The sequence below is a fragment of the Lathyrus oleraceus genome, chromosome 5 (genome assembly GCF_024323335.1).
Source record: "Lathyrus oleraceus cultivar Zhongwan6 chromosome 5, CAAS_Psat_ZW6_1.0, whole genome shotgun sequence".
In the NCBI taxonomy this organism is placed as follows: domain Eukaryota; kingdom Viridiplantae; phylum Streptophyta; class Magnoliopsida; order Fabales; family Fabaceae; genus Lathyrus; species Lathyrus oleraceus.
Genome location: NC_066583.1, coordinates 255807643 through 255821305, shown reverse-complemented (window position 1 = coordinate 255821305; position 13663 = coordinate 255807643). Strand labels below are relative to the sequence as shown.

Sequence of the window (13663 nt, the reverse complement as noted above, 5' to 3'; positions counted from 1 at the left end):
ACCAAACTGCACCTTCTGTGCTTCAGTACACGTCATCACCCGGAAAATCTTCTCAATTTCCTTCAGCCAAATCTGAGCACCATCTGGATCATAGCGCCCTTTGAATGTAGGAGGGTTATTCTTTAGAAACCTTCCCAAATTCCTAAACTCGTCGACCGGCGGATTCTGCTGCGCCTGCATAGCCTGCGCCATAGCAGCCAAAGCCTCAGCAATCGCACGGTCATTTTCTCCAGCCATACTCTGCACAACCCAACCACAACCGTTAAATATCGACAGTGTCATTTACACTAATCGACCAACAGGGAAAACATCACATTATGACTCGACTGGACTGAAAATGCTCTGATACCACTAATGTAACACCCTTCTACCCAAACGACATATTTAAATAGATTATCAGAGTACAACATGTAGAAGAGTTTACATTTCTTACAACATAACACTTATCGCATCACAATATAAAACATATATTTATTTTATTTAAAACTTCGCAGCGGACAACAACACAAATATTATCATTCATCATATAACAATTCATAATAATGTTTCAACAGTATCTCAACAAAGCATCTCAACATATTAGTCATCATAAACAACGTAAATAATAACCAATTATCTATCGAATCCCATAACCCCGGTGTCACATGACCAGAGCATTTGACTCGACTCTGTAGAATAACTCTACACTTATTCTTCAAACCTCAACAATAGCTACTCCTCTTTGTCTGCACATTGCTCATCATAGATGAACATAAACACATGCAGAAGGGGTGAGAATTACATTATTAAATAATAATATAACGACAGAAATATAAACATAAATATGCCAACTTAGCTCATCATAATCATCATAATCAACATACTCATGAACATCAACAAAACAACATATCAAATGCAATGCACACACCCATGCATGACTCAACACGACTCGGTATACCCATTTTGTGACCAACTACAGGATCACCACTCCCAGATTCATCACCATAGAATCCGAGTTCCCCGCAAGGAACCAAGCCTCTCAACAAGCCCGGAGTCAACAACATCATTGGAACTCAGTCCGTTCATCACTAGGCATCGGCCTTTCATGAATGCATGCACACCAAACATGCATCATAATCAACATAACAACAACAGCACCATATAGTCATGTTATCATCATCATTAATACATTTTATCGCAAGAGCATATCACATCATGCCACATAATCAAACACAGTATTAGCACACTCTACTAATATCTATACCACTCAAAGCAACGGGAAATGATCCCTCGTATACCATGCATCAGCTAAGTTACCTCGCTCAGCCTAAACAACCAAAAACTGCACAACAACAGCCCAGGAAAGACCACAAGTCTGCCCATACGCGTATTGCCTATGCCCATACGCGTATTGCCCACGCCTGACCAAATCCATACGCGTATTGCCCATGTCCATACGCGTATGCTACGCGTATCACATTCCCATACGCGTACCAACAGAGACCAAAACACGTTCAAAACATCATCTTCCTCATCCATACGCGTATTGCCTAGTGCCATACGCGTACCAGCAATCTCATACGCGTATTGCCTAGTGCCATACGCGTATGACCAGAAACCAGATTTCCAGATCTGCAATGGCTTTCTCTGCTACGAGATCTATCCAAATTCATCCTTCCACAGTCCAAATTTCGCACAAAATCACTCATATCATCTAATACAATTAGTCTCCTATTCGATTTCACAAATCCTAACATCATTGCATATAATTTCTACGAATTCCTTCGATTAAAATCCCAATTTCGTTCATCCAATATTTCACCATTTTCAGCATATTATTGTTTAATAAGGTTCAGACCCCTTACCTCTTTGGATTGAAGGAAGTTCTGAGCAGACTTTTGCCTTTTCCTCTTCCTTCTCTTTCTCTTCAGCGTTTCTCCCCTTTCTCTGACTCTGAGGCAAGAACACGTGAAAACTCTGAGTTCTCCCTTTGGCCTCTTTTATCCAATTCCACTTTTACCCTTCCACTCTTCATATTCCATTTATTTTATTTATTTAATTATTATTAAAATAAATAACATCTCTAATAATGATAATAATTCCCAATATTATTTAATAATTCACTTTATCTTCAAATAATCATATTAAAATAATATTTAAATTATTCTAACGATAATCGGGGTGTTACATCATCCACGCCGCCAAACTTACTAAATGGAAGAAAACTGATGCATCACTGTGCACTGTGCTATGGTTTTCCATAGCACCTAATCTCCAAGCAATGAGCTAAGTTTGGGGTTGTGATCGGTCACCATTTTCACTATATTTTCGTTGCTTACCCGACAAGAAACCAAGGATTTTGAGACACTGTGTACGCATTATGGTACCTTTAAAGTTAATTCTCATTCCCGTAAGTTATTTAAGAAATTTTATTAATCGTCAGTTTTATTTTGTGTTTTCGTGATTTTACGCTTTGTTTTTCGTGTTTATGCCCCCAGGTCCACGAAGAAGATCCAACGGACTCAATGCGAGAAAGTGGAAAGTTCCGACGGTCGAAAAAAAAAGATTTCACAGTTCAAGAGGCCTGACACATCCACCCGTGTCACCTGACACGGGCCGTGTCAGGAGGAAGGCCAAGAAAGAAGAAGTAATTCCCAGACAGTGGCCTGACACGGCCAGTGTCAGCCTGACACGTCCGGTGTCAGCCTGACAGCCCAAAACGCTAATTAGGATAGTTTCTACAAGAGAAAAAGGGGGGACCTTGGAACGAGGCGAACATAAAATTGTCAGACGAGCAAGAATTACAGAGATCAAGGAATTCGGAGAGTGGAAGGTTTTCATGAGCGGAAGCGATTGAAGATCCAAGTCATCCAATTAATTATAATGTGTATTTGTTATCCTGAATTTGTTTTGAACAATATGAGTAGCTAAACCCCTCAATGCTAGGGGTGTGTCCCTTATTTAGAATTGTAATGACTATGAGTTTATGATTGCATTTATAATATTTTTTTACGGTAATTTTCTAATGTGTTTAATGCTTTCTATTTTGGACCAATCGATATTGTTGTATGGTTATCAATAAGGCTGGACCGCCATTGATAAGGTTTTCAATAGATTACTCTACAGTAGATGTCGCATAGGACTAAGGATACCCTGTATGAATCAGAGCATTCTTGATATAATAAAGCTTAACGTCACCCTAATTGCCTATGAACATAGAAATTAGGGTAGAATGATTAAATATTTTCTCACCAAGGACTTGGGAGAAAATACCCTTGAGAACTAGTAGTAATTGATATTTGTTGATGCAATAGTGACTCAGAGTTGTTACAAGGATAAATCATACACCTTCCCTGACATTGTTCCTCTTACCTTGCAAACCCTTATTTTTCCTTATTATTACATTTGTCTTTATTTTTTATAATTTTGAATTAAAAAACCCCAATTATAATTTTTGTTTAATTGAACGATGAATTGAACTCAATATTAACTTGCAGTCCTTGAGATCGACATTCGGGGAACTTCCCCTTTATTGCTATAACAGGCAAAATAGTACACTTGCTATTTTTCCGATCATGAACCAATGAAACTGAATCAATGGAGCTAGTCCACTTGTATGTATCTTGACACCTTAATAGAACATAAGACCAAGACTTGTCGATGGCTTAGTGAGATTAATAAAATCATGAATGGAATGTGGATGAAATGAGACTTGGATCAAATGAGCCATGAGAACATGAATGTGAGCAAAATGCAAGCCATGAATTAGGGTTTTAGTTAGGACAAGTTTCAAACCAAGAATCTAAAACCAAGTGAGAAATCACCAAAGGTGGTGCACCAATGTCATGAACCACAATTAAGATTTCCAATACCTCGATGCAAGTCACATGATCTATAAGCATCAAGATGTAGGGTTTTAATGTCATGATATGTCAAGATGTCTCCTTGAACTAAAGATCAAGGATTAAAGGATTAAGGTTTTGCCTCAATGATGAGAAAATGACACAAACTTCATGCAAAACCAAGTTTTCGTTATTCACAAGCTTTGAATCTATGATGTTTATAAGAAGGTGTTTAATATGAATGAATGATGCATATGAAGGAATGCAGATGAATCTTAAGTCAAAGGTTGAGTGAACAGTGAAAAATGGAGGATAAATTTGGGGGTACGATAATAGGTAGGGAAAATTTTGGGGTATGACAACTGCCTCTATTTAATCATCTTAAACCTAAATGTATGATTGACGATGACCTTCGGGAATTCAAGGTAGAATATGATTAAATACAAAGGCTCTAAAAATCTATCATTTGAGGAGGAAGTAAATGCAATGAGACTAAGTGTATTATTGTTGAGAATTTATTTAATGGGGATACAAAATGGAAGGTAGACTTTGTGAGGATTATTTGCTGAGGATTGACTGAAATACTTTGTTGGGGAATAAACCAGTCATGAAAGAGATGCTTGTGGTCATATTTTGACTTATGTTGTGTATCATGCATGCAATGCTTATGATTGAATATATGATGCATGAGGTTATGCATGTTATGTAGGCTATTCCTATGAAGGAAATGATTATATTTACAAGAACGCGACTCTGGTTCTGGTTTTTTAGTATGGTGGTGAACTTTGACTCTCCGACATCAGATAAAGAACTTATAGTGAAAGAGAGAACTTTAGGTTACCACAATTGCTGGAGATTTCATTTTGATTCTTTCTTAGAGAGAATAGTTTATGACCTGATCGGACAATTGTCGATATGATTTCATGTATTAAGCGTACACTATAGACTACCGATATTCCTTTAGATTTTCTCAAGTAATCAGGGCAATGCAAAAGATTTTTTTTTAACTTTTTATTATTCTCAATGTTTTGCAGTATTATTTATCAACAATAATAAATATTTTGCAAACAAAATCCAGAAAAGAAAAATTGATAGAAGAAAAGAGAATTTTATTAGATGTATAAAGTTTTGTACATAAGATGTGAGTACAAGGATGCAAAATCCTACAAGAGAAAATTATAAAAAAATTGAAGAAGAAGAGGATGGGGGAATAATGCATCAGATGGTGAATCTCGTCTCCTACAGGAAGAAGAAGATGGAGTGGCATGAGGAGAAGCACGAGCCCTATAAGTAGACAACTCTGCCTAACCAAAGGAACCAGGAGCATCTGGAACCTGCTGACTTTTCTCTTGCCGAACGGATGCGTGCAGAGCAACCTTGCCATGCCTCAATCTATAATATTTATCAGTCATTATGCTTGTAAGTTAAAGTAAGGTAGATCATTAGTGCAGGAAAACAACACAAGTAAGAAAATAAAATAAAAAAGACTGAGAAATTTCAAGAGATGCATCTCCAGTTTCTGGGAAACTAAACCGCTGAAAAATTACAGAGATGCATCTCCGGTTACTAGAAACTAAACCGTTGAAAAATTTATGAGACGCATCTCCGGAATGTTCTACAACTCAGAGGTCGCGATAATGGCGTATTATACTACAATGAAGCTAAAAAAATTGTTTTGATCATCAATTTCAGCCAACAAACAACTAATACACTATGGCTAAATCATCTTAAATGTGATTTTTACTCATTTCTAACCCTAATCACTGATTTCTACTCATTTACACCAGAACTCAAACATTTATCGAAAAACTTACAAGAAATTGATGTTTTTGATGAAGATGGATAATGTTACAAATGAAGATTGATATTCCCTTGAATTTTCTTGAGCCTTGTTGATTGAAATTTGACTTGGTGTAGAGAAGGAATTTGAGAATTGAAGTTTGAGTAATGTGAAATGAGGAAGGAGAAGAGTCTGACGTGATTTAATCTCCAAAATATTTCAGAGAGATATCTTCGGAATATGTTAACGTTAATTGACCTTTTGGTGCGTCCGAAGATACATCTTCGAAAAATAAAGATATTTTTAAAATTTTACTGGTGCATAATAAACATATGGTGCATTAAAAAATGCTTAATTATATTATGCATTAGGTTCTATTTAAATTAGAACTCTTGTTGTCTTTTTACTTGTTATTTTCATTCTTTAAGTGGACTTGATTCAGTGTTGTTAGATCCAATAAGGATATTTTATATTTAAGGGGCATATGTTGTTTATTTTTGGTTGCAGAAAATTAAACTTGTCTTTTATTTCTTTTTATTTTGTTTGTGTCTTTTAGGTTAAATCTTAATTCCTTGTTAGTAGCAAAATCCAGGTATCAATTATTGTTAACTAGTGTGGGTTAAATTCAAAGACGCAACATCAACAACAATTTGTTTCTTGAACTTGTCCAGTTTAAGAGAAGAGAGTGTTAGATTAAAGTTTAACACAGAGGTGTTTCGCCTTAGCACACATTTGTTTATGGAAGTAAGCAAAGAAACAATTACAAAGTTAACAAGTCTTCCTCCTAAATGAGGGCTTTTATACGTGCAGCAAGTCATCTTAATCTATTTGTGTGTCGTGAATAGTGGAAAAAATGGTGTTAACATATGATTTAATAGAGCGCAGTATTTTCTTGACATTTGTTAAAAAAAAAGTCTCTTAACAGTTGATATATACTAAGTATTAAAAATGGATATATTTTATATTTCTTGATTTCTGGTAACAAATGGAAAAACTAAGTTCAATAAAAAAAGGCAAAAGGAAGGATAGCCGCGTTGCAATATTATTTAGCACATCTTTTGAAAGTTTTGGATTTGTGTCTGATTATGTAATGTTTCTCATTTTGTTTGAAGAAACGAACAACTGGGCATTTGGTCTAGTGGTATGATTCTCGCTTTGGGTGCGAGAGGTCCGGAGTTCGATTCTCTGAATGCCCCTTTTTTCTTCTCACTTGTAATTTTTCTTTTGCTTAATAAATCTTGCATGACGACAGAATAACCAAGTCCAAAAAACACTCGTATCATAGTTATGAACATAATACGAATAATAATATGAATAATAACCCTACAATTCACAGCACAAGCATAGGAACAAAAGATTTTCATAAATATAATAATAATAATAATATAGTAGCACTAGTACATATTTTCTTTAACTAGGATAGAAGAACTACCATATCTTCCTCGATGTTACATCAAATATAAATCCTAAAACTTCCATTACGTGTCGCACACAAAGACACACATGCATATTTATATAATCCAAAAGCTTACACACCAATGCAGTACATTTGGACTCTCAACCTTCTCATTCACACTCCATCCATTACCACCAGCTAAAAAAAACACTAATAAAAAAAAGACATGCAATTAATTGATTAATTAATTAATTAAACCCTCCCATACAATAACTTTATGTATATATAATACTATAGAGTCATTGATTAGGTCATTGATCAAATTAACCATTTACCAAGAGAAATCTTAGCCGTTGATCAAAGGGTTTGTTGTGGAAGATCCATAACCGTTCATCATGCCACTCCATGATCCATATCCAGCATCAGAGCAACCTTGATCTTGCTGCCATTCAAGTGAGAGTAATTTAGGGTTTGGCTTCACATCCATTGAAGCATTATGATCCTCATCATTAGCATCATATGGAAGCATGAGTCTTTGACAAGAATCCATTAAATAAGCTCCATGGTTATTGTTTCCATCAAATGATGACATGCCACCAAATGTAGAATGAAAGTTCTGTTGCAATTGAAGCACATTTTGATTTTGACCATTCATCATATCTCCAACATTCATATTCATACTCATGTGATCATTGTTTCCAAAAAAGTTATCAAAATTTCTAGAGCTACTTCCAATTATGCCTTCTAGTTTACTCTCCATCATGAAATCAATAGGTCTAGGGTTCTCAAGCATGCCAACGTTGAAATTAGGGTTTCCTAATGCAGATGAATTAGTACTCCCAAGTAAGTTGCTAAGGTGAGAGAATTGCACATCAGGGAAAGAAAGTTGAAGATCTTTAGAGTTGTTGTTGTGATTGTGATGATGGTATGAATAAGAAGGTCCTTGTTGTGGTTGGTTTTGATGATTCTGAATATTACTATTAGCTAAATGGTGAATATCATTAGGTTTTTTGGATGAAACTTTCTTGTTTTTTCTACAACCTCCACCAACAGGAATGTTTCTTAGGGTTCCTCCTTTGGTCCAATACCTTCTACAAGTCTTGCAGAAGTACCTTGGCTGAGAGAGACTGTAGTTGTTGTAGTAGCAGAATTTGGTGTGAGTTGAATCACATCTTGGACATTTTAGAGATAGGTCATGTGGTGGTCTTAGTCTCCTTTGGTCTATCATGGAGGATGGTCTTGAACATGTTAGCATGTCACCAGATAATGGTGAAGATGAATCCATTCCTGACTCATCGTGAATTGTGCCCTGACATTTTGTATAAAAGAAACTAGAAGTTAGTATGTTTATGATAAAAGTTAAAGTAAAAAATGTGTTGATTTGGTGTCTTGTTGGATTGTTATACATTGTCTTTTTCTTTTTCATTCTTTTTGTTCTCTTTCTAGCTAGCTAGCTAGCTTCTTCTAGTTTTGTTTTCCTTAGCTTTTCTCTTCTTTTAGTTTTCATTAATTCTTCACTTTTAATCATGAGATCAATGAGTCAAAAACATACCATGCAGCACTTTTAACTAAATTCTATTTAGCAATTCAAATGAATATGAATGTACTCTAACCACTGGAAACTCATAGACAACCATGAGTGTCAGGATTGCTAGGTCCGCAAGTCCCAGCTCAACTGACAAAAACCGATATTGTTAAGTTGGACATCATCACCAATGTTCTAGTATCTGGTTTTAAGATTAATTAATTCGAGAGACCAGCTTCACCGTCTATTAGTGACAATCCAACCCAACTAAAGGCTGATTCAACATAAGAATTGTTCTAACCCAGAATATAATTAAGTTGGTTATTCATTTGTAAAGAGAAACTGCCAAACTACTATAACTTTGATTTAAATAATGCATGTGGTAGTGAGTAATATAAGAGCTAGCATGATAAAGAAAATGAGAGGCAAATGGTAAATAATGTGCATGTGCATGTGCATGGTATACCTGCAACCAGTGATCTGCAGATGAATCCATATTGCAGACGTGAAGAGAAGATAAACCCATTCAAAAGCCAAGAATTGAGCAGTGTAGTTGGTTAAACTAAAGTATCAGTCACTCACACTACTATACTATATCAGTATGTTAACAAGACTTCATATTGTAAGAAGAGAAAGAAATAAAATGAGAGAGAGGTTATAAATTTTAGAGTAGTGAGTTAAGTGAGAAGAAATTTGCATGTGTTAGTGTGGTTTGCATTGCAACATGGGACATGACAAGTGAATAAGAAGGAAGAAAAAGGTGAACTGAAGGGTAGTGAGATAATGAGTGAGAGTTAATTGGCATGTTGTCTGTTGTATCATAAAGAAAAAAAACTCGTCGGTGATAACAATGGTGGGCCTTAACATGTCTCACTAGTTTGATAGGTTGAGTAGTAGATGATTGAAATGGAGGGTTAGGATTTGGAGAGAGTGAGTGAAGGTGTTGATGTGGATGAATGAGAGACGTTGATGATGATCTGGCGGAAGTGAAAGAATAGATATACGTAAGAGTAGTCGTATCTGACGTGAGAGAAGGTGAGAAATGAGAATATTTTAGGGGTTCTATTTTCGATAAAGAACGCATACCGAAAGAGCACTCTACTTAACAGCCCCACATCGTTTGGACCCACTCCACCTCCTTCCACAAGCAAGGGATATATTCTCCTTATTCATGAATTTTAATCCTTCACGCGCCTTCTTGTCTGCCTTCATTCCTCTCTTTCTATTTTAGAGACTATAGACAAAATGAACTAATATTATTCCAAATGCAGTTGTTTTAAAAAATAAGTAAGGCCTAGGTTGCTAAGATGTATTCTATTAACTAATTCTAACACAATTATTTTGAAAAAATACCGAGCAAAATATACATGATATATGAGCTTCGGGCTTCGATTATGTAACACTCTCTCTTCAGTCTTATAAAAAATGTGTTGTACTTCAGTCTTATAAAAAATGTGTTGTATTAATTTGAATGATAAAATTAATATTATTTATAGACTATTTTTATTAATTGTAATTAATAAAAATAATAAATATCACATTAGTATTATAAATGGACAATTGTTTTGAGACAGAACAAAATGTAAATAAGACATTTTTTATGTCAATGATAAATTATCTCATAAATGTTTTGTATTTATTAAGATTACAAATGTGTGATAACCTCTTTCATAGGTTTAAGGTTTGTTATAATATTGAGAAATTGCTCACGTAGGGGTGAGAAGTTTTGTATGTGTGTATTATGTAATAGAGTTACGTTTATCTCTCAACTGTGATGATGAGATATTTAAGCTCTATTGGACCTGGATCCAAGACTTTCTTGAAACTAGAAACCATTTAGGGAATTGATAGTTTATCTTATGATATTTAGAAGAGCGTGATCCACTTCTCTACTACTATAAAATATACCTTTGGTAACACTATATTACTACGGTCGTTTAAACCGCCGTAGTAATAACTCATCTTAAAGCGCCTGAATTTATTTTTATTTTATTAAAAAACATTTCATCACGGTTCATAATAACAGCCGTGGTGATAGATGAAAAGCTACATGTTTCGAATTCCAGCAATAACATTTTTTTTTGTTAGAAAAAGGATTTGTCCATACACTCTTAAAGATATATCAAAATTTAAATACTTATCACCATCGTTAGTACTAGAAACTATTGTGAATAATACCAGAAAGTTTTACATATATATAAGCAAAGTTATCAAGCTTCAACAAAGAATAATCGTCTCGATCAAAACATAAAACCTTAACATCTCTCTCTTCCATGTACATCGAACTCGTCTCTCTTCCTAAAAGGTAATCAAGTTCAACATTGTTTCTTTTTTATCTTTATTCTTTTTCTTCTTCTAAAAGGTAATCATGTTATTCATACGCTTTCTTCCATTTTTCTTTGTATAGATTATAATATTCATACTTTTGAAGAACTTTCAAGCTACGTCATTCCTCCATACGCTTTCTTCTATTTCAGTTTCACATGATTTTTTTTGTCTCTACTTGGATCTCTATTTTTGAAATAGTTAATTCATGTTTAATAGATCAGAAGACAATATAAATGGGAAAAAAATAGTTACCATATTTATTCCAAGTATGTATGTGTTCTTTTTAAATTTTGTTTTCAAACCTTCCAAATCTAATTTATGTTTCCGTTTATGTTTAACATGTTATTTGTAGGATTACAATGTCATACTAGTTTGTGTTTCCAAATCAGGTTTACATGCTATTTGTAGGATTACAATGCCATGCTAGTTTATGTTACAAAATCTGGTTAATATGTTGTTCGTCAGATTACAATGTCATGCTAGTTTATGTTATTAAATTTGGTTAACACGCGGTTCATAGGATTATAATATCATGCTATTACATTTTGATTTGTAGGGAAGGTGAATGAAAAAAATTAACTAAAAAAAGCACATATTATGGGTGTGATTCACAAATTGCTTATGTCGGTATGAATAAAAAATACAAGGAGGATGAAGCGGAAGTGAAAGCTGCAAAGTTATGTGAAAGACCCAGAATGACATCCATTCAAATTTCACACAAGTTCGCAACTCTCACTTCAGTTTCTTCCTCATTTCATTGTGGATGCCACTGTGAGACAAATATATCATTTCTTCATCTTCATTCTCAACGAATCTTTTCAATAAAAGGTATGTTTGTAAAATATTTTATAACGTCATGTTTTTGTGTGTCATAGAACAAACTTGTTAAGTGCTGCTATATGTGATTTAGTTCGACTCTATTTTTTATTGAGTTTATTATATTGTATGTAGATTGTTTGTTTCACTAACCCCTCACTGAACATATGCATTCACTTAAATTGATTTAGAAAATGATAACCTGAAAATTAAGTTATATTTGAAAACTAACTTAGATTAATCAATGTTTTTCGAAATGCATACATCTTGTAACTCATATCTCGCTCTTTAACATATATAATTTGGTTCAATGCCCCAAGTTCTTCAAAGCAACGATTCTTCTCTTATAGTTTATTGTGAAAACATCATTTTTTTGAGAAATTCTGATTCATCATCGTCATAATAATCGTCACCTTCATTTAAGATAATGATGATGACAGTGATGACGACGAATCCGAATTATGACATTTCTTTTAAGAACTTATGACATTTAAACAAATTCTATATGTTAAAGAGTGAGAGAAGGATTATAATATACATGCAATTCGAAAAACAATGGGTTGTTTATGTTGTTTTTCAAGAACAATTTAATCTTTCAAATTATTATCGTTAAATCAATTTGAATGGTCGTATATGTTTATTAAGGGGTAAAAAAAACATATCCACATATTTTATAATAAACTCATATGCATACCACCACCGTTGGAATATATAACCTTGGTGAAAGGTTAACATTATGTGTGCTTTAATAAAATTATTGTTGTTGGGTTTCGAACCCATGAACTATATATATCACAATGGTTATTTACTATAATGATTGTGATAAGTAGCGCATTACCTAGTTTATCACTACGGTCAATCACCCATGGTGGAAAGCAACATATTTATAACCACACCCTACCTAACCACCGTTGGTTAACCGTCATGGTATCCTTTTTCCTTCCATGGTGAAATGGTCTTTACGTAGTAGTGCTCCTACGACTTCCCCCATGTTGTTAAAGGATGGGGACATATCACTTAGTAATTCCCATGTTGGGAGACATAGCCTAGAGGATGATGAGTTATCTAATTGAAGGACAATACATTTGATAAAGGGGATAAATGAAGGTACTCATGTCACCTCTTAAGATCTCCTCACAAATATACTGATACATAGTCCCTTAAGTACGAGGGTTTGGAAAAAGGTGAAGTGATTTAGTTTCTCATCCCTAATTTGGACACCATGAGTATCATAAGTGAGATATTTTCAAATTGAACTCCTCAAGCAAAAAATTAGTTAAGTCCCTCATGGGAGACGCTAGTTGAGTCCCTCAAACGTGAGACAGATTACTTGTACGTGGGCGGGTTTGGGATATGCTTTTAGGTGTCAAGAACGTGGCCCACACTTCAACTAAGGAATTTTTGAGGTCAATCAGTTGAAGGAAATCAAATGTCATTCAACTAAGGGAAATCGAAACATTAATTGAGTAAAGCATACAATTGTATTAAATGCAATCAATGATGATCCTTCTTGGGAAGCTAAACTTAGCCTTTCCTCTGACACGCGTATCTGACGTGAGGAATCTTTCCCATTTCTTGCAAATGTTGAGTTGCTTAGTAGATGGTGGTAGGTTACCCCTATGATTAGACTTTCCATCCTTATAAAATACTTGCATGTTCTTTCTTTAATCTTTTTCCCCACTTCTTAGGTGTTTTATTCATACATTCAAGGGCATCCCTAAGTAAATAATGCATTTTCTATGCAAGTTCTTGATCGTGGTTATAGCTATAACTTTGTTCCTTTCTTATCTATTTTATTCTTAGCGGCCATTATCCGCCTTTAGGGTATTTTAGGAGTAATCATGCCTTCAACGTCACCCACTAGGATTTGTGAGATGTGAAGACCTAAATGATTTTGATAGTAACTCTCTTGCTATCCCGGCTCTTACTAGAACTCAATGGTGGGTGATAAACGTTTCAGCATGAGAGATTTTGCATCCTTGTACTCTAACAAAGAA

The 13663-nt window shown here is 34.6% G+C and overlaps 1 protein-coding gene and 1 non-coding gene across 2 annotated transcripts; one reads left to right on the top strand and one right to left on the bottom strand.

The window, feature by feature from the left end:
- The first annotated feature begins 6725 nt into the window (after positions 1–6725).
- On the top strand, positions 6726–6797 carry TRNAP-UGG (transfer RNA proline (anticodon UGG)). The gene has a single exon. It is a non-coding gene; the product is annotated as a tRNA-Pro (tRNA).
- Positions 6798–6947: 150 nt separating this feature from the next.
- On the bottom strand, positions 6948–9346 carry LOC127083629 (dof zinc finger protein DOF5.6). The gene is made up of 2 exons (XM_051023948.1): positions 8989–9346; positions 6948–8306 (listed from the first exon to the last, which is right to left on the bottom strand). Exons 1-2 carry the CDS (start codon positions 9046–9048, stop codon positions 7344–7346), a joined length of 1023 nt encoding a protein of 340 aa, XP_050879905.1. The 5' UTR covers positions 9049–9346; the 3' UTR covers positions 6948–7343.
- Between the last annotated feature and the right edge of the window lie 4317 nt (positions 9347–13663).

Bases quoted from the DNA above. Each gene is read 5' to 3' on its own strand.
- LOC127083629 (XM_051023948.1), bottom strand. From the start codon at position 9,048: ATGGGTTTATCTTCTCTTCACGTCTGCAATATGGATTCATCTGCAGAT. The intron at 8,307-8,988 runs GTATACCATGCA...ACAAAATGTCAG, and splicing joins CTGCAGATCACTGGTTGCAG to GGCACAATTCACGATGAGTC.